The sequence below is a fragment of the Trichoplax adhaerens genome, genomic scaffold (assembly GCF_000150275.1).
Source record: "Trichoplax adhaerens TRIADscaffold_1 genomic scaffold, whole genome shotgun sequence".
Taxonomy (NCBI): domain Eukaryota; kingdom Metazoa; phylum Placozoa; class Uniplacotomia; order Trichoplacea; family Trichoplacidae; genus Trichoplax; species Trichoplax adhaerens.
Window position 1 is genome coordinate 4,151,704 of NW_002060943.1, and position 21,560 is coordinate 4,173,263.

Genomic DNA, 21,560 nt, shown 5'->3' on the forward strand with positions numbered 1-21,560 from the left:
TTATCGGTCATGTTTTGATAGATAATTTTATGTGGTACTACAGGTTAGATCTGTCAATTGTAACTCAAGTACTGCATAGTGCCTAGGAAACGGTGTTTCGATTTACTAATGCACTAACTTTGTTTTATTGCTTGTTTAATTATTTTTATTTTGGAAAAGACACGGCAGATGTGAAGTTATTCACTTCATAAGTAACATTAATGCTATTATTGACCGTAAACGTTAAGTTACAATAAACGTAATTATCAAGTAATTTAGCGATAAAATAAAAGTTCGGATTTTAGGTATATTAAGTGATGTCTGAATAATGAATGTCATAAACAGTTTAAGTTTGCTTAGTCATGTGTTCATGTCCTACATTTTCTTTGTACTTGAATTCTGAAGTGTGGTTAACTTATGTGCGTTATTGAGTTCATACTGATTGCATACTTATCTAAGGCGAACAGAAAAATATAATTTGTTTTTCTTTTAAGGATACTGTAATGTCATGGAATCTGCCGAGTTAATTTGCTATTAAATGTTAAAGAGTTCTCACTTATAATGTATGACCTATTTGTTATGGTAGTAACGTCTTCAATTGCCTTGATAGATATTTTATAGAAGTCAACGTACAAGATGCAGACAGATGGCAATTTCTTCTTGGAAGTGTTAGTCTTGATAGTGTGAATATTACTGTAGTGAACTTCGCGTTAGAGACTCGTATGGCTGTTTCTCATCAACATTAGGCTTATTGCTGCCAATCATATCAATGTACACTAAATTGCATTGTATTTAGTAATAAGTCCGTTTGCACAATAGTGCCGAATTTATACAGTATCATTTATACTCGTGTTTAGCTGCAATAGATATGGTGCATGAAATCCTTAGAGAAGATTTTAATCTTTAACTTTTAGTTTCACACCGTAGTTCAGAAAGGCAATGGCTTACCTTGGAAGTTAAGTAAAGGTTATTGGTATCAGAATAGTCTAATCATAGAGGTTTTCTGTATCTCTGAGTCTAATCTCCAGTAGATCGAAAATAATATTCTAATATTGCATGGGTTTAATGTACAGTATCTAGAGGCTAGCTTTAAGATTAAATTTGATGCTATTTGCGTACGCGAGCGCCACGTATAGAAATTTTATCATTACGTATATAATTAATTTATTGAAATCTTAGTAATCATAATTAATAGACGTACAATAAAAGAATTTTGAGCTCAAATTCGAGGCATTTACTTGCATAATTTGCATATTATTATTTTTACAAGGGTAGTAAGCTTGAAACATATAGTACTGCATATGAGGTCGAATATGAGAAAATGTATAATATGGTAAAGTTATAGTAGACATATCTACTGCCTAAACAAGAATAAGTACTGTAGAATAGTGACTTTCGAAGATCTTGCAATACTCATTATACTATTGATGTGAACTAAGTTAGAACTATTGAGCTTTGACACAAAATGTTGTAAGACGACAGGCCGTTGATAATGTGCACATCGTCTGACAACTTGACTACCTGAGCATGTAGGCGAAGATAGTGACTTTAATTTTAATGACAAATTTCCATGAACAAAAATAAATCTAGCATTAGTTCCAATTGTAATTCACAAAGTGAGTGCGGGATATTGTAGAGCGAAGATTGATTTGCATACTAATCCAATTCTGCTCAGTCAAAATAAGATTGTATTATTACGATATCAATTGGATGGTATCAATGTAGATATCATTTTTAGCTTTTATTGGAGTATTCATTTTCTTTGTTGTTGGTATCATCGCTAAGTGTTAATTCTAAGTCATTCGTTTCGGATAATTTACGGGTGCTCGTATCCTGTTGATATTCTTGTACATCGTTATTGAAATCGCCATTATCATTGTCGTCAATATCTTGCTGAAAGTAATGGTCGTTTTGACCTAAGCGTATCAGGGAAAGGGCGTACTGGACAGCCTTCTTACTACCAAGATTTTCAACCTTGTGAACTACATCAACGAAGGGTAACTTTGGGTATAAACGATGCGCCCAATGTTCGTAGATTCTTAGTATAGTTATTAAATTATTATGATAATCTTTCTTCTTTTTAAAGTGTAACTTGTTAAATTGTTGATGTAAGGCTCGTAATCCTCTTTCAGAAGTCAGGCGATCGCTGTCTAATTTAGGTCTCGGTTGACGAATTACTTTACGTTTTAAGCCATTTTCAATAGCTTGTATTTCTTTTTCGTCTTGGAGTCCATTTGCAGTACTTGGAATATTTCCATCGAAAAGTGTTTCTTCATCGTTGATTGGCATAGGTTGTTCATTCATCGTGTTTGCAGCAGCTCTGTACTGGATCGAAGAGGGAGACTACAGCACAGAGTTTAATATGTTAATTAGCTGATCGATATCACAGTCAATGGAAGGACTATTCACTCTTTTCCTATCAGAATTGTGTAGCTTCCTCAATGTAGGCCATAGAGCTTTGGCAACTTTATTTCATCCTCTACTCCAAGACTCTTCTCCACCTTGACTGCAGTCAATCAAAGTGGCAACACTTCTCTTTTGTTCGGTTTGATTTCCCGCTAAAACCAAGCAGAGAGCATTACAGTGATTATGACTGTACACTGTACACTGTACACTGTACAAAATCTTTGCTTAGAAATTCTCGAATTTAACGTACAGTACAATGTACTGTACACTGCATTGTACTGTAAAACCAATGCAGGTACAGCACTGTAAATTTATAGCTCTCAGTATAGAATTTACAGTCAATCTCTGACTGTACTCTACTGTACTGTACTGCTTAGCGAGTTTGTACTGTACAACCACTGCAGGTACAGCACTGTAAATTTACAGCTCTCAGTATAGAATTTACAGTCAATCTACTGTAGTACAGTACAGTACTGTACTATAGCTGAGCGAGTTTGTACTGTACACTGTACAAAATCTTTTGCTTACAGTACAAATTCTCGAGCTTAGCGAGTTTGTACTGTACTGTACAGTACATTGTACAACCACTGCAGGTACAGCACTGTAAAGTTACAGCTCTCAGTATAGAATTTACAGTCAATCTAGTACTGTACAGTACTGTACAGTACTATAGCTGAGCGAGTTTGTACTGTACACTGTACAAAATCTTTTGCTTACAGTACAAATTCTCGAGCTTAGCGAGTTTGTACTGTACAGTACAGTACTGTACTGTACTGTACATTGTACAACCACTGCAGGTACAGCACTGTAAAGTTACAGCTCTCAGTATAGAATTTACAGTCAATCTAGTACTGTACTATATAGTACTGTACTGTTCAATACTGAACGCCAACTTTCAGAAAGAAACTTGTAAGCGAGCCCTTTTCAAATTTCTACCCACAGGTCCAAAGTAATTAGCCATAGTTGCCGACTGAATCCTTCGATTATCGCAGCCATCTCTTCGGTAAGCCATCTGATAGCTTAATGATGAAAAGGTGATGCTAATGGGTGACTATTTTTGTCATGCCTTTACATATCCACCAGAATGTATAGTCGATAATCGGTATTTTTTGCACTCAAATAGAGGATGTCAACGGACATTGTACGGTACTGCACGTCTTGATAGTTTCATCGACTTTTGCTATGCCAACGACATGATGCACTGACAGTTATTCAGTAAAGACGATAGGAATAGGTCACCTAATTAATATACTGTACGTATAAAATGCACATGTATCAGATCACTATCGCTAGTTGATTGGATACTACTGTATAGTGCAGCTGAGATTGATAGGAAATAGTACTTAGTTAGCGACTAGAAAAGGATTAATGGACGCATGAACTGTAAATGGACTTACACAAGACTCTACTCCAAGTATACAGTATATATTATTGTAATGCTGATGGAGGTCTTTTACCATTATCAGGTAATAGCAATGAGAGTGTAAAGTATTGGAATGGCTAACGGTAATCTTCATGCTTTGAAAACACAAAAAAATGACTAAAATGCACTTTGTTCGCGTCCACTATTCCATTGATTATGCCGTAGCTTTGTTGAAGTATCCCGTTGCAACTGTATAAACTACTATACGCGTGCAGTCACTACTGTACGGTATGACCGTAGAATGCAATTCAAAGAGGTTGACTGAGAATGATAATTATACTAAAGTACTGTAATTCAGTTCAATCTCCAAAGGAATTTGGCTAGCAATGCTTCGTTTGACTGCAATTACGATGTTGCAATCGTAGAAGTAACGATGGAACGTTTAGTGACTGCAATACCAACTCAATAAACTCCGAGCTACAACTTGATTTCTTGATCGTCTTACCAATAACAATATTATTGTTTCCTTTCTATAGAAATCGTAACATTGGATATTCCTAAGGCAAGATGTCAATCGATATCCCTCCAAATCAAACTTTATACGTTAATAATTTAAATGAGAAGGTCAAGAAAGAAGGTTAGTTCAACAGCAAGACAGCAGATAAATGGCAATCTTTTAGCCAGCCAATAAAATCCTATCGCTATTGCAAAATTCATGTAGTATTAAAGTAAATTTATGATGGACTTTCGTATCTTTAGATAGTATTTGCACGTTTGCTGATATAATTAGTTATTAGGATCACCCATATCGTAGTAATTATGCAAGCGCTACCATAGCCCATATACTCTAACGTCTTTACAGTTATAATGATAAATTAACGAAATACCGTAGAGAAAGCAAAATACGTATATGTTTCGATGGGTATGAAAACTTGAGTAACCAAGATACAGACATAATAATAAGCACGAATTTACTCGCAATACATAGGATAATATACACGTTACAAAAGTTTTTATTACGGTATATCAACTTTGCATTTCCCAAGGATCTATCTAATGATTATATATAATTTAATTTATTACCTTTGGATTAGAATTAAAGAAATCCTTATACGCGATATTTTCTCAATTTGGCGCGATATTGGATATCATTGCCATGAAAACTTTAAAGATGAGAGGACAAGCGTTTGTAGTTTTTGAGGATATTAGTAGTGCTACTAACGCACTACGAGCGATGCAAGGATTTCCTTTTTATGAGAAGCCTATGGTAATAAAGAAGTCATTGTAGACTCATACAAATTTTACTACCCTAGGCCTTTATTTGCACGACTTACCAGTCGATATATCGTTATACGTACTTTCCGTATGTGCCTAGTAGCTATTACGTGCTAAAGTGAATTAATATGCTATTGATATGAATTGACAATCATATATTTAGAAAGTAGCTTCGGCAAGATCTATAAATTTTTGATATCAATACTAATCGGTAGTGTTACATAAGAGTAAAACGTTTGCGATCTTGGTTAATGTTTAAAAGAAATTAATAAAACATTTGTGAAATATTACAAATTAAGCAAATAGAATTTGGTGTATATAGCACTCGAAAATATATAACTTACAAATTTATTCTTCCTTACTTAACAATGAATTTTAGAGAATTACTTATTGTAAATCGAAATCAGATGCGGTAGCTAAGAAAGATGGCTCATATGTACCTAGGGAGAAGAAGGTTAGAGAGAAGAGAAAGCCCGACGAAGGTTAATACAAGAATACAATATAGCGTTATATTAGTACCTTAGTATTTACTTGCATGGTATCAATCTTATTTTCTAAATATGCGTATGGTATAAATCTGCTCAGCTCCGAAACCGAAACCTGCCAAGAAACAAGCTCCTGCTGCTGGCGAACCTGCTCCTGCTGCGACTGGTAGAGCTTCTTTCGGTATGACTGTCAATACAACTTCGATATTTACGTACCTAATTGGTGGCATTTGTTATTAATTTATTGATTTAAAAATTCAATTTTTTATTCTAGGAATGCCACATGCTGCCGGTAGCCAAGAGGAACTTCCTAATAAGATCTTATTCTTAACTAATCTCCCTGAAGAGACTACGGAATTAATGCTTTCGATGTTATTCAATCAGTATGTCCTTTTGTCCATAAAATTTGAAAAAGTCTTGATCAGTATTACTTTTGTGAGTGTGTATGATTTTGAGCTGTATATTAATTCGATCATGGTGTGTTCATTGACAGATTTCCTGGATATAAAGAAGTCCGTTTGGTTCCAGGAAGACATGATATTGCATTTGTCGAATTTGAATCGGAGATTCAAGCAGCTACAGCTCGTAATTCATTGAATGGCTTTAAAATTACACCAACTCATCAAATGAATATCGCATTTGCCAAAAAATAAGCTCATGGTGGTTATTACCGTCCACCATTATGCGGTAAAAATGATCGTATTTAGTATTGGTAATGCTGAAAGCCTTTTCTGTTCTACTTTTAAGAATCGTCCCTTGCATTGCACTTTGCATCGGTGATTGATTTACTGTCCAGTAATTACGAATTTTTGATCCTATTATGCGCCCTTGTTTACATATTATAATTTGATTATTAGAGACTTAGCATTGCACAAAGCTGAGTCATTAGGAAATTAACATTTTATATAGTACGAAACGTTTAGCATTGGATTTGGCTAAGAATGAGTGTTTTGGTGAAGAAGCAGTGAATGAAGAATGGCATTTGCACCTAAGTTTAAAAATTTAATGTAACCTATTAGAGCGGAGCTCGTAAAGATTAGAATATGCGATACCATAGTCACTGGTTCCACTGATAAGGAAGTACGTGTAATATTTTTTATCGAGGCGATTGCTGACATAAGGCTCATGTGATAGGTCGTAGCGTTTCAATCTCGTAAGGGATGTCACGCAAAGGGATAGAACAGATACTACACCTTTGACCTTTTATTACCTTCGACATATTATAATATTGTACTTTTGGTTAATGACTGTTCAACAATAAAGGTTTATTGAACTAAAGATGATCATGCGTGCAATGCCCTGATTACCAAAGAAGCTAAGGAATTGAAAGTTCTTAGATGTGTGTTTGTGTCATTTAGTGCAGTTACTTATAGTCTAAATTATTTTGATAAAAGTATCATTATGATAAGGAGATCGATTACAATTCGTAGACCTTTTAGTGTTTCGTGACTTGCAAACGGTTTAATAATTATGCACACACAATCGGACCGTAGTTAGACTGTTACTTTATCCAATCATTGTGACAGACTCGAGCTTTTTCAAGCAAGGCAATGATAGTATGTATACTTTGTCTTGACTATAGATCCGATCTTATACGATATGAAAATTGCAACATAACTAAAATAGTTAAATTATGCCAAGAAAATTGAAGGATAAGCCACATCTTTGAAATAATTGCATAAACTCTATATTTTTATCTCTACTTAATGATGCAGTATAATAGAAGTAGTAATCGTTATGATGGCGAAAGTTGCCGTTATTGATTTATAGCAATATTTCACAATTCCATGAAAATTTACAACTAGCTAATCAAGAATGAACGATGCAGTTGTACAGTACTGTAGACAATTAAAAACTATTAAGATTTTACAATAGAGACTAAGGTGTAACCTAAACTTTCTTCAAAGATGCTGAAATATCTTTCGCTCCTTTAGCTTTTCGCCATAAGATAATTTCCTATTCGATTAGATCAACAAAACAAGTATAACTTTAATAAGTACATGTCTACATCGCACCAGTAACTGGATTACTGAAAGGAGCTTATACGAAGTTATTATTTGGTATCGTAACGTAAATACCATCCGCCTTGGTAGTCATCAATCTGCGCATAAAATACACTACATCTTGTTGAGATACTATAATAAAATTAATTAATTTACCTGTTGCTTAAAATATCTCCTATCTTCTTCATCGATTAGAACAAGATTGAGAAAATAGCGGACAGAGAATTTTTTGTTTACGTCTTTTAAAGTAGGCGTTAAATCGTAGTTAGCTAGGAACAAACGGATTGGAATGGATTCCCCTACAGAAGAGTGAAGATCTTTTATTTCACCAGTAATTCTAATTGTTAAATACTTTAAAAAATGCAGACCTCTAACTGGTGCGCCATCCATAATCTCAAACTTTGCAACGGTTTCGTTCTCATGGTAGACATTTGCACCTGTTCCTGTCTGTTCTCGCTTGATAATGGCCAATTCCATGTACTTAATCTTGATTCGGACCAGTAAAAAATATATTTTACCAACGATTACGTCATTCAAGGAGTATCTAAGAAATGCCATATAAATCGAACCATGAAATATTACTCTTATCGAAATTATTTACCGATATTAATTAATTAATTAATATTAGGAGTATTTCGTAAGTTTTGCAATAAGATATTACTTAGATTTATTATATTCAAATTCTATATGCAGACAATCTTCAATTCCGACTTCCATTTTGATACTGCAATATTGAAAATTTAGTTAAAAGTAGCATAAAATATTAAATTAAATTAAATTTAGCAAGCCATCTCTGCTATTACCTGTTATTAATATCAGGATATTGGGAAAGGGTATGGACGCCAATATCCAGCTCTTTTACGATATCAGAAATACGACGACAGATGGATGCACGCAGGAAATACCTACATTTTAGCGTTGAGTATAATTTATGTCAAGAACTATGCTGGTATATTTACAAGGTTTTAGAGTGATGTAATTTAGTCATACGTTTTTTAGGCTTGACTAACCTAAGCCTAACATTGTTGCCACTATAGGTCTCAAAAGGTTTTTCAACATTAACAAATTCGAAATCGATGGCAGCATTTTGAGTTAATTCGCCGGGATGAGCTAATTCTTTTACCAGTGAGATGAATTCATGGTGATTGCCACGATCATAATACAGTTCTATATAAATAGACCAATAGAGTTTAATTATTTCATTGTTTTCATAAAATATTAATAGATTGATTAAAAGTTAACAAGGTATATCTAGGCCCTCAATACATATATTAAAATAATAACAAAATGTATACACGGATACTGCTTTTCGACATTAAGGGCTTGAGCTAAATTTTGGGATTATCTATTTATTAACTGTATATAAAGTATAACCACGTAATAAAGCTCTATTAATAGACATTACGAAAGAGTTTGAAGTGATTGCTTTTATGCTTGGAAGTTTTCGAACTTAGTCAGTATTTACTGCTCTATGATGAAAACATAACCAAATGAACTTATCTCCAGTTCGACTTACCAATTTGACCAACAAATTCAATTTTAATACCCTGGTGTTCTAGCTTTTTTCCAGGATTCTTTAATTGAATTTTTAGCTAATGTAAATTTGATGATGTATTGTTAGGTGAAGTTGTACAATTAATACCTTGAATACACATAGTAGATTAAATCATTTCGAATATTGAATATACTATGCCTCACCTTGCCCTTAATATTTTCACCATCATAAAAGAGAGCTAATTTCTCAAGCTTGCCTTCTTCGGTTTTTATTTCAGTTGGCTGCCTATCATCTGCGTTGTCAAGTTCGATTTCTAAGTCAGCTGACTGTCCAAATCTGAAGAAGCTCTATAGCGTAATTGAGACATTGGGTTTGTATGAGTGAAGTGGTGATATATCCTCGGTTTGAGGAGTAACGTATATCTGTACTTTTAATTCATATTATGCAACATGACTTGACAATTTTACGATTAAAGATACTGAATACTGTAGTTTGAGGTATACGACATTTTCGTTCGTAGTATGAACTCATGCGGGGGGGGGGGGATCGATAGCAGTATAAAAATGTGACAAAGCTGTAAGTAACTTATGACGGTATATTTCCGATTTAATTGATTAGACATTAGTACGGAAATAAAGCGGTAGATGGTTTACACTTTCTTATTTAATGGCTGTTGACAATGACATAAATTTATGATATAAGGAAGATATGTATTACTCTTCAATCATCAATTATACCGTTGCATACAATTTACTCATTTAACGTGAGTACAATTCCATAACTAATTGGTGTAATATCATCCATTTCGGAGTTCAATTTGATTTGAATTCATTACTATAGCTATCATTTGTTCAAATAGATTTCTAATGGTGTAAATATGCAGTAAGTACTGTAGAATTGATATCCTAGTAGTAGTTAAAAGCTATCGCAGTTGGCCGGATATGAAAGTTTATACCTTTACGAGTACAGTACCTATGGATTTATATTCAATGGATGAGGAGATTATTGAGGTAATAAAATAGTTATTTTGTGTTGCATAATCAAGTTGTTAAAAAGAATTAACATTTGTCAAGGTAAGAGTTGTTTCGTCTGTATAGTTAGTTAGTCGACACAAGACGATAGCAACCAACCACTGCATACTAGTAATGAATTGGATCAAAGCAATGAAATCTAAAAAACCAATATTGTACAAAGTATTAAGTTACATCACAGTAAAGTATTTCTTCAGTATCAGGTGATTTCATTGATGCATGCATTGGGTATTGTTGTGTCCTATGACTTTAAGGCAAGTTTAAAGTGAGGATAACTTTAGGATTTTGGTAGGCCATGAAAAATAGATTGCTTCCCTTGAAATCAATCGATCTGTCTTTTGCTGTAATGAAGGTTACCGTCATTTTAGTTAAGGCATCGCCGTATTACATTTATCTTTGGACAATGAGGTACCTCCTACGGTACAAGTGGATACTAAAAGCCAATCATGTCTGTTCGTCTATCCTATTTCGATACACATACTGTCTATTTGGCTATGTGGCAAGGAAAGATTGATCAAGAGTGAAAATAAGTAATTTTCTGCACGATGATGACCAACATCATCTGTACACAGCAGTCCTACAGCAACTGAGTGGGTGACTACTTCCTACGACTGGAAGTGCCAATTTTCCTACACTTCATTTTCTTATACTAGCCGAATAGGATATCTCTAGGCATATTTCTCATGAAACAGAGGTCAACTAAGGTATTCTGTGCATGGAATTGACTTTTAAATGAAGTAATCCTAGTTGCAAATGAATTGTAGTTGTAATTTCTCACCATTTCCACTAGCAGTGATCTTCGCTGGCTGGCGGTGCAATTGCTTATGATGAAGGAAGTGGGTCGAGATTTTTTCTTCTGCGCATACGTGCACACGCGCCGTACTGTACGGATGACATAATTGATGAGTACGCGAGTGCTTGGAAAGTGGGTCCGGTATGGTCCGGTCCGGTACGGTACGGGACAGTTGATTGACTGTAGCAGTGGGGGTGGTAAGCTTCTCTTCGACAGTCGTTCGTGGTACTATACTGTATTGACAATACTCTAGTACTGTACAGTATGGACTCCTCAACCACCCCACTAGACAAAATTAACCAACTACCAGGACTTACTCCATGTTTTTTTAAGTTCTTCTAGTAATCCATGCAACTACCTACTTTTGGTGAATTGGGAGTGATGAAGCAGTTTCTGATAATACTATAGGCTATAGTATTCTGTGCATAGTTTGAGTTTTTACTGTCGGTATCCTGCAGCCACTGCCAGATTCCACCCTATTAACTCCACCATGGACTACTAGAAGAAGACCTGCTGTAGGTCGCCCTGGACTAGACAGACGGACCGTTCTTACTCAAGCAGGCCGTCAAGATCCCAAAATGACCACTTACAGCGGTATGGATCTTCCATGCTTGTTTTCTAAATCACTGGTACTCATTGAAATTGCGTCTATGATCTGTTTTCAAGCAGCATTTTATAACAGATAATAAGATTCAATGGAATATTCCTTGATAACCAAACTATCAGTCAAAATTCAAAAATTGACTGTCTTTCTATTAATAGTACTGGCCTAACCAAGCGTTTGATACAATATTTGAAGGAGATGAGGTGGGAAATGTCTATCCGTCCGAAGGAGTGATCCGTCGACAGTAAGGTCTTCTTCTAGTCATCCATGATGGTTAGCGTTAACTTAGTGGACATTATAGGATTATCGCAGCAAACTACAATAGAGATTCATGTCTGCATCTGTTCATAGACAGTAGTGTAGTAATGTAGAACTTACATACTTTACTGTATATTATAATAGTGAATGTACGCTTTTCCTGCAGCCAATAACTGCCAGATTCCTCCAGTCGTCCATCTTACTGGAGCGTACAATTGTATCCTGTACACTAGAGTGGACTAGGAAGGGGAAATGAATGAATTCGAGAATGATGGAGTATCCACGGCCATGGCATCTACAACAACAGGACACTCTTAATCAAGTACACTTTGCACAACGACTACTTAAACAAGGAAAGAGGGACATCAAACTGTCCTTCGCTATACTGGAAATGGGCAATCTGAGTACTTTTTACTAGTAATATCATATCGAGTGAGATGACCACCTGGCCACTCTGATGTTTTCTCCAACAGTATAGGATAAATGCTGTGGGATTATGACTACGTGTTTATTCGTGTTTTGCCACTTTCTTCTTTCCTCTGCATAGAAGAGCATTGTGTGTAAGACAGCCATATACAGTATACAGTCGACTACTCAAAGAAGGAAAGAGGGACATCAAACTGTCCTTTGCCATACTGGAAATGGGCAATCTGACTACTTTTGCTAGTAATATATCATATCGAGTGAGATGACCACTTAGCCAACCCCTATGGGGCGTGTAGATCAAGACTAGCCTTCAGGATCAAACCTTTTCTCCTAGAGGTAGAATGCCGTGGGATTATGACTACAGACTAGGTATCCATTCGTGTTTTGCCGCTTTTTGTAAGACAGCCATATACAATATACAGTCCACTAGGCAGTCGACTACTCAAAAAAGGAAAGAGGGACATCAAACTGCCCTTTGCCATACTGGAAATGGGCAATCTGACTACTTTTGCTAGTAATATATCATATCGAGTGAGATGACCACCTAGCCACCCCTATGATCAAAACCTTTTCTCCTAGAGGTAGAATGCCGTGGGATTATGACTACAGACTAGGCATCCATTCGTATTTTGCCACTTTCTTCTTTTCCTCTCTGCATAGAAGAACATTATGTAAGACAGCCATATACATTATACAGTCCACTAGGCAGTCGACTACTCAAAAAAGGAAAGAGGGACATCAAACTGCCCTTTGCCATACTGGAAATGGGCAATCTGACTACTTTTGCTAGTAATATATCATATCGAGTGAGATGACCACCTAGCCACCCCTATGATCAAACCTTTTCTCCTAGAGGTAGAATGCCGTGGGATTATGACTACAGACTAGGCATCCATTCGTATTTTGCCACTTTCTTCTTTTCCTCTGCATAGAAGAACATTATGTAAGACAGCCATATATATAACAGTCCACAAGGCAGTAGCCGAGGTGAGCATGAGTTGGAGTGTTGATGGCTAGGCCCGATGAAGACTGCTCTAGACGACCCTACTGTATACTGACGCAAGACAGTGAAAGCGTGATAGGCTAGTTGGTGAAACAGTCCAACCGGGACAGTTTATAGACAGTATCCAATCGATGACTGATATCATCGCCTGTGGTCGTAGTGATGCCTAAGCGATACGCCTAGCAACACCCTTGGGCTGGACAAACCGACGCCAATCATTTCCCTTCCATCACTCAAGCAGCAGCCATGACCGACGAATTAAAGACTCGCTTATATCATAAATTGAAAGCCTATCATCAGGAGAATTTACTACAATATTGGGATGAGTTAGATCAAACTCAACGCCAATTACTAGCTGATGATATCGATAGCTTGGATTTGCAATATGTAACGCAATCATTTGAAAAGGTGATGCAAACCGGTCAAAGCCATTCGCAAAAGAAGGATGATCATATCTTGCCACTCCCAGAAGATGTTTATTGTACATTGCCTAATGTCGATAGCCATCGCCAAGATTGGCAAACATTAGGGTTAAATCTAATCGCAGATAATAAAGTGGCTGTCATTTTATTAGCTGGTGGTCAAGGTACACGACTAGGTGTTGATTACCCTAAAGGGATGTACTGTGTTGGCTTACCTTCCGGCAAATCTTTATATCAGATTCAAGGCGAGAGAATGTTTCGATTGCAACAATTAGCCCAAGAGCGAACAGGCAAAAAAGGCACTATACCGTGGTAAGTTGGTTCATTTTTTTTTGGGGGGGGGGAACCATTTTACCCTATCTTATTCCTCTCTCCATTGACTTGGAATCACCAACTATTTGGATATTATTAAATAACCCATTGAAGAATGGCATGAAGCGTAAAGCGATTGCTTGACTTGAATAATAACATTAATTTCATCATCCTCTTACCGATAGAAAACCATCTCTACCTTCAGCTCACATCATTTCTTGTTATGCGGACGATAGTAATAATTTTTCTATTTTTCTTTCAATGAATTTAAAGATTGCAGACGATTGACTTACGCTTAACATGTATGATCTATTCTTAATGGACTATCAAACAGTATCTACATAGGAGGTTATTGTAGGATAACCTTGATGCAATACTGTAGGTCGATGTTATCAAGAAAGGATGACCAATGTTCGACAGTTCTATATCGAATGAATGGCTAGACATGGCATCTTTTTTGGCACAATCAGAATTCAAATCTGCACGATAGACTATTATTATCAGTAACAGTATCTATCTTGCAAGATAGATATTGCGTTGGTAATGAGACAGTCTACATGGTCAGATCAAATCCAGCACTCTTTTAGAGGAACGTTTACAAACCCTCAATGTAATCGGAGTCATGGGCTACTAGTCCCAAATTCTCTTCTAGTAGTCCATGACATTTTCTCAATATTACAATTGGATTAATTAATTTTATACAGTATTTTCAAATTGTCCAAAATCAAGTCTCCTCATGATATGTACAGTATTGCTGTGATTATTTGCTTGGCTTATATAAACACCTTCTTCATTTCAGTTATCGCTACTTGGCAGTGATAGAGATGTCGAGGCTTATCATACTGTATTTGCAAGTATTTGCTTTGGATGGCAGATAATGTTTCTTTCTCATTTTACTCCAAACTACATTAAATTTATTCTTTTATCTTCAACTGTACATACTCTTTCTTCATATTATTTTCAATAATTTATTAATTACTGATATAATTTTAGCCGAAGAAAAGTGTTTTCTGTAAATAATAATATTAAATTGTGCGGGTTCAGCTAGTACAAGGGCTTCCAAGAGAATTTTCTCGGACAGTTCGACTACTATATAAAATCCCCAGGGACGGTGAGGTAAAACTCTTTTTACTGTAACTCTTTACCAGTTGCTAGTAGATGGATAAATCAGCTAATACAATATCGATCAACTTCGCTCGGTCAATAACTTTATCACTTCTCATCCTACTTCATATTACTTTGGAGTTGTTAGCTTTTAAAACATACTTCTTGTAGAGCTATAATGCATTCAATTTCTATCTCTACTCACTTTGTTCAATTTGGTAGACCGAAAATTAAATCGACACATGTGTTGGTCAATTTCTAAATACAGTAGATAAAGTACACAAATGGACATAAAGTGATGTACATGCTTTAAAGAATGAATACGTAACATAAACAGCTCAATTAGTAGTACAATATGACGATAGAATAGTTGCAAAATTCAAGTAGCCAAATTCAAACTGTCTACCTTATGTCATGCGATAGAGTTAGATTGGATTGACATCTACTTTATCATCCAATTATTGAATCTCCACTGCATTATGGATAGTCTCAAAGCTGTCGTCATCGTCATCGAGTGCCAGTTACAAAGTGTGATAATTGCCATCAATCATTGATTCTAGACAGCATAATTTCGTAGCGATTTCTTAACATGGGATGCAACAGCTGGTGCAGTCTTGTACATTTCTAACTTTTATTGGACTCACCATTTTTAGACATTTTTTCCAATGAATAATTGACTCGCGTGCGTAGACAACAAGGCTATCCCTTACACACACACATCACCAATCTTTCCTATGATTTACCCTGATGTATACTTCAACACCAGCAATAATATATATATACTCGTACACGTATCGAGAATTAATATCGCAATTTTGACATTGTTAGCGGAAATGATTCTCATTCAGTGTCCATTAGCGTAGGAAATTTCTTCTTTATTTTGTGCGGATTGATATCCAGTTGCTATCGCAAGTAATAAAAACTTATCACATTACAGTAATTCGGCTAATTTCGATCATACAGTCACAATCTCTTAAAATTATGTACAGAAGTAGCGAACTCCATTGATAAATAATGTGGCCAATGAAATGAAATGGATTGCGTAGTAGCTAGTATGTTTTATGAACATGAATTACTTTAGTATCTTTCTAAGCCTCTATAATAGTATGATTAGTTTCTCTATGTTTGTCAAAAGCTTACTCTACTGTACATCTTAATAAGTTAATTGGCGAAACCAAGGTGAACATTTTGTATTGTTTACACAATCAACTGAATTAGAGCATTCTTCATTTTACTTTAGTGTATACTATGCAGACGATCACAATGGAGTTTCTAACCTATTCATTGAGCTCACTTCATACTTTGTTGTAGCAATTAGTTTAATTTCCTTATACTTTATGTTAAAATTTCAAATAGGAAGTTTCATTCAGTTGTTGTACAGAAAAATGGATCGTCAATTTATGGATGATACGTTTACTCTATGTTATCATACCATCATAATTGGATGGAGTAATGATCTTGGGATAACTTTATGTTCATATCGTCTCGATGATCATGATTAACGAATCTTTTGCCTTACGATGACTTTATGATGTCAAGAAGGCACTCAATGTCGGCTTTTAATGAATTCCTTGAAATGGATAAAAAGCTTACATCCGAGTTTTTATAAAATAGACAATATTTGCTCTTGAAGCATTCAATTCTACCGTTATCGATTCTACTGGTTGTATGCATTTTTAAGCATAAATAGTATGTAGATCAGTATCAATAGTGATGAATTATCGTAACTGTCCTTTAAATATCAACGCTATCGATATTAATGCTCATGATCGTATTTCTTCAAGGTATATCATGACTAGTCAGCATACTAAGCAACAAACTAGAAATTACTTTGAAAAGCACAAATTCTTCGGCTTAAACGAGAAAGATATCATGTTCTTTGAACAAAGTACTTTACCATGTTTCGATTTTGACGGCAAAATTATTTTGGCTGCTCCGGATAAGATTGCTCGCGCTCCTAATGGAAATGGAGGCCTTTACAGTGCACTATCGAATTGTGGTATTTTAAAGGATATGCAGGATCGAGGAATTGCTCATATTCAAGCCTATTGCGTGGATAATATTTTAATTAAAATGGTGGATCCTGTCTTTACTGGCTACTGTGCTAGTAAGAATGCTGATTGTGGAGCCAAGGTACGCGTGACTGAAACTGACATCATAAATGTTTTTATTTTACATCCTACCGCATGCAAATGTTCCATTTTTATCATATCATAGGTTGTAAGGAAAGTGGATGCCAGTGAATCTGTTGGTTTGGTATGTTTATGTGACGGCACGTATCAGGTACACTAAATACCTAAAAAGTTGAGTGTTCTAGACTGTTGTTAGGGGTAAGGTTATAATTTCTTAACCGTTAAGAATTCATTTGAGATATAGGTTATTGAATACAGTGAAATTTCAAAGGAAATGACAGAAAAACGAAACAAGAATGGCGAATTGATGTTTAATGCAGCCAATATTTGTAATCATTATTTTAGTTACGATTTCTTATCTCAAACTGTTAGGTTAGTATGAGCATTTACAAAACGCATTGATAATTCCCCCCCCCCAAACAAGAATGTAATTATATTGTCCATCCTCTTGATAATACACACTATTTATCGATCACTAAATTTATTTATAGCGCTAGAGAAAATGAACTACCACATCATATGGCAAGAAAGAAAATTCCTTATGTCAATGAATCAGGCCAAACGTATGAATTCATTATGTTATACTAGGATATAATGGATTTAATAATACCATGGGAATATATTAAATAGGATAAACTTTCCTTTCATTGATACACGTATTATAATTATACTTCCATGGTATAGAGTTAAACCTGAGACCCCGAATGGGATTAAGATGGAGAAATTTGTTTTTGACGTCTTTTTATTTTCTAAGTTAGTATTTATTATGGAAATAAAAATGGAGCTATAACGTTTTGAAAGTTATACTTACAATTTATAATCGATATACAGTATAGGGCTAACCATTTGAATACGATATATCATTTGCATTAATCTTATAGAAATTTTGCGGTAATGGAAGTCAAACGAGAGGATGAATTTTCTCCATTGAAAAATAAATGTGGAACAGGAAGAGATTGTCCAGAAACTGCTAAGGCTGCTCTTGGCAAATTACACGGACGTTATATTCTTGAGGCTGGGGGTAAATTTGTTACAAAGGATGGAAAAGAAATTTCGGATACTTCTAGGTACAGTATTTTGACTCTTGCTCGTTAAATTCGAAATTGACAATATTAGAGCTCTAATATAATTAAACTTGAATTCCTCTTTGTAAGTGTATCGTAGATGATTAGGCATTGTAGTAACTATGCGTACGCTATCGTTTCTGTAAGTTCTATCATTATAATGTTTCATTTGAAATTATATTTTTAAATATAGCTTGAAAGATGTAGTAGACTTTGAATGTGAAGTATCTCCCAACCTGTCTTTTGCTGGAGAAGTAAGATGAGTTGCTAATAAAAGTAGTAGATGGAGTCATTAGTTACTATTGTATTACCTTCTCTTAAATAACAACATTATCAACTTGTGTACATTATTGGCCATATTCATCAGATGACATTCAATAATTGTCTTTCTTTGTAATTTGAACAGAATTTGAGCGAACTTGTTGGGGGAAAAGTCTTAGATTTTCCTGTTTATCTAAAAGCTGAGTGCGACAAATGAAGCAATCCATGTCATTTATTACTAACTGGATTCTGGTTGTTACCATAGTTGACAAACTTTACTGGGACGTTGTCATAATTGGCATATACTTATACCTAAAAAGTTCGTTTTGAGAGCTTTAATAATGTTACGCAAATTCATTAACCATAACCAAATTTTTAGATTCATCTATGTATTTGCTATGAATATTTTTGCATATGAGGACGTTCAGATAGTACACAGTATGTCCAATTAAAACAATCCTATTGTATTCTCTCTTATTTTGATTCTAGGATACAGTTGTAGGCTAGTCTTTATGAATATAATAAAATTTTGAGTATCTGAGATGCAAACTACCAATTAATCCACTGTTGATTTAGAATTTCTTAATCGTTCACAGTAATTAATTAAACAAATACAACATAAGCAAGAAATAAAATAAAAAATTGAACTGTTAGATGATTGTACTTTGATATAGATTAGTATTCAAAAATCTCTAGAGCTAGGATTAAGAAATCAACGATATATAATATCTTGTGTAACTTGGAATACTTGCAAAAACTACTACATTACTCTACTTGATAATAATTTATTTACCAATGTAATCTACGAACTGTAAGTTACAATATCCAGTTCGTAAATTAATATATACTGTACGCATTTGCAATATTATCATGGGTATTATTGTGTGCAAACTATTCTGATCGCTGATTCCTGGCTTTAATTGACATACGGATTCATTATCGTAATTGACTTTTGGCATACGATACGGATAAAATAACGTTACTAATAAGTAGATACGCATATATAAATACCTAGTAGATAAATGACTGCATTGATGGGCATGGACATGTCCATAATGGTACAAGAATTGACGAAATTAAGCTACTTTTGAGCTATAATTTGGAACATTAACTTGTAGCATGCATAGGGCAGGATATGTTAAAATTATTCCAATTGCGTCAAGGCAAGATTAATGAATATGGCGTTTAGAGCGAAATATAGCAATTTTGATTCATGGATCATCGATAATTAATTGTTACATGGGATCATTTCTAATTCTTGTTGCTATGTGCGTAGTCTGACGGAGTGACATTTCCTATCATACCCATATTACTGATGAATCTTTTGTAGGGTGCAATCATAAACTGCTAGATCAATGTCTATATATTGAAACAGATTTATTGAAAGAGCCGTACAACATTTATTTCGGAATCCGAATAGTGTATAATCACATTAGCTATTAGACACAAGCTAAAATTCTTCGATCGTAGTGTTTATTCCTGATAAAGGTAATAAAAAAGCGAATTAATACGACAATTGCTGTATACCAGTAGTCAAGTAACAGAATTTCATTTATATATGAAAGTGGAGGTAGTCATACAAGTTGAGGAAATCAACTCAGAGCAATACTTACTTCAGGAATGGCTATAGAACCATCGTTAATTCCGTCAATGACATCATGAGGATGTTGTTGCTCAACTGTACAACCAAGAGACTGAGCAGTCCCAAGGATTTCCTTAACGGTACCTTCTAGTTTTCGTGCCATGGATCTTGGTCTCATAGTACGAGCGATATCGATTATCTGATCTAACGGTACGTTGCCAGTATGTAGGACTGCGAATAAAAGCATCATGTTAATGATTTTAGCTTATCATTTTGTAAGTTGAATACTGGTATTACATGCGAGAGATTGTGTTTCTATCTAGAGCATAGAAAGGTGCCTATTTATGTTGAGTAAATACTAACTATTTTTTTGCTTCTTTCTGTCTCTTGGTGGTTCTTTCAGAGCTTTAATTACTAGTGATGAAGCACTAGGAACTACATCAATTTTGGCTTGTCTGTTCTGGATAGTTAATCGAACAGTGATACGCAAACCTTTCCAATCCTGGGTAGATTTGGCAATATCGTCACCAACTTTTTTGGGCGACTATCATGGGTAAGAAAAATTCAATGTTAGAAGTAGCAACGCTCAATTGTAGATATCAATCAAGAACTACATTGCATTGATGGAGAATGTAGTAGCTAGGTCATGGACTACTTTGTTTCTGTTTGGTTATCCATATTGAATTGTATATTTATTTGACTTTGATAGCATTCTATCCCATTCTAACAAGCATGTTGACGACAATATAAGTAGCACTATTGTCAATTTTAATCTTTTCCTACGGATATCAAAGAACCTACCAATCCAAGTGGACCTAATTTAGGTGCCAAAGAGGAGGTAGCACCAACTTCACCACCGGTAACGCGAATGTGAACTAATGATAGAAATAATCATCGCAAGGGTTATTAACAACTTATTCATAAAATATATCATGAACATTATCCTACAATCGTGGAGCAAGACAATTAGCAATCTATCTTTCATGTCATTATCGAGATTAGATCATGATCCAATTCAAGTACTGCATATCAATGTCGTCGATCATGTAGGGGTACGCTACCATCAGCCATAACCGATGGCGATGAAAGAGTGAATCAAGTCCAATCTATCGAGGGTTTTGCTTCAAAAAGATAAGATTAAGATTGTATCATGACTAACCTATCTTAACTTCGTTAGGATCGAGTTTTGGAGGCATTTTGATGTGATGGATTGCTATGGATGGAAGTGTGGATGAGCCAATTAATCACAGACCCTACCAAGATGGATGCACTACCAGCCAGGGTAAAAAGGAGGAATTGCCGCATGCCATGCAGTTTACATAGAATTGGCTGGAGGTTAGTTTGCGCAAGCTCAGTACGAATGAGTTCTGTTGTACAGTGTACAGTACAGTAAAGTACAGTACAAAATATTGTACTGAACACTGTGCACTGTACAGTACACTGCACTGCAGTGGTCTCATGGATGGTGAGACCACTATATGGCTGCTATCCATCTAGTGATTGATGTATTTGAAAGTTTATAGTGGTTTTTGACTAGCATGTTCTTTTTGAGCATTTTGAAC

The 21,560-nt window shown here is 35.1% G+C and overlaps 5 protein-coding genes across 5 annotated transcripts; 2 read left to right on the forward strand and 3 right to left on the reverse strand.

Moving 5' to 3' along the window:
* Positions 1-1,713: 1,713 nt before the first annotated feature.
* On the reverse strand, positions 1,714-2,283 carry TRIADDRAFT_51712 (uncharacterized protein; the record flags this gene model as incomplete). Its single annotated transcript, XM_002108584.1, has 1 exon — positions 1,714-2,283. One exon carries the CDS (start codon positions 2,281-2,283, stop codon positions 1,714-1,716), a length of 570 nt encoding a protein of 189 aa, XP_002108620.1.
* Positions 2,284-4,315: 2,032 nt separating this feature from the next.
* Positions 4,316-6,161, forward strand: TRIADDRAFT_18899 (uncharacterized protein; the record flags this gene model as incomplete). The annotated part of the gene is made up of 5 exons (XM_002107782.1): positions 4,316-4,385; positions 4,843-5,015; positions 5,403-5,505; positions 5,783-5,891; positions 6,002-6,161. The coding sequence occupies 5 exons, from the start codon at positions 4,316-4,318 to the stop codon at positions 6,159-6,161; spliced, it is 615 nt and encodes a 204-aa protein (XP_002107818.1).
* Positions 6,162-6,955: 794 nt separating this feature from the next.
* On the reverse strand, positions 6,956-9,764 carry TRIADDRAFT_63173 (expressed hypothetical protein; the record flags this gene model as incomplete). Its single annotated transcript, XM_002108585.1, has 9 exons — positions 6,956-7,464; positions 7,668-7,810; positions 7,880-8,055; positions 8,173-8,235; positions 8,315-8,416; positions 8,522-8,678; positions 9,028-9,085; positions 9,210-9,332; positions 9,744-9,764. The coding sequence occupies 9 exons, from the start codon at positions 9,762-9,764 to the stop codon at positions 7,399-7,401; spliced, it is 909 nt and encodes a 302-aa protein (XP_002108621.1). The 3' UTR covers positions 6,956-7,398.
* A 3,603-nt stretch (positions 9,765-13,367) lies between these two features.
* On the forward strand, positions 13,368-18,186 carry TRIADDRAFT_20208 (uncharacterized protein; the record flags this gene model as incomplete). The annotated part of the gene is made up of 7 exons (XM_002107783.1): positions 13,368-13,855; positions 16,744-17,092; positions 17,177-17,242; positions 17,336-17,463; positions 17,583-17,654; positions 17,776-17,844; positions 17,973-18,186. The coding sequence occupies 7 exons, from the start codon at positions 13,368-13,370 to the stop codon at positions 18,184-18,186; spliced, it is 1,386 nt and encodes a 461-aa protein (XP_002107819.1).
* Positions 18,187-19,781: 1,595 nt separating this feature from the next.
* On the reverse strand, positions 19,782-21,257 carry TRIADDRAFT_63074 (expressed hypothetical protein). Its single transcript, XM_002108586.1, has 5 exons — positions 21,158-21,257; positions 20,800-20,873; positions 20,362-20,542; positions 20,030-20,229; positions 19,782-19,895 (listed from the first exon to the last, which is right to left on the reverse strand). The coding sequence occupies exons 1-5, from the start codon at positions 21,192-21,194 to the stop codon at positions 19,890-19,892; spliced, it is 498 nt and encodes a 165-aa protein (XP_002108622.1). The 5' UTR covers positions 21,195-21,257; the 3' UTR covers positions 19,782-19,889.
* Between the last annotated feature and the right edge of the window lie 303 nt (positions 21,258-21,560).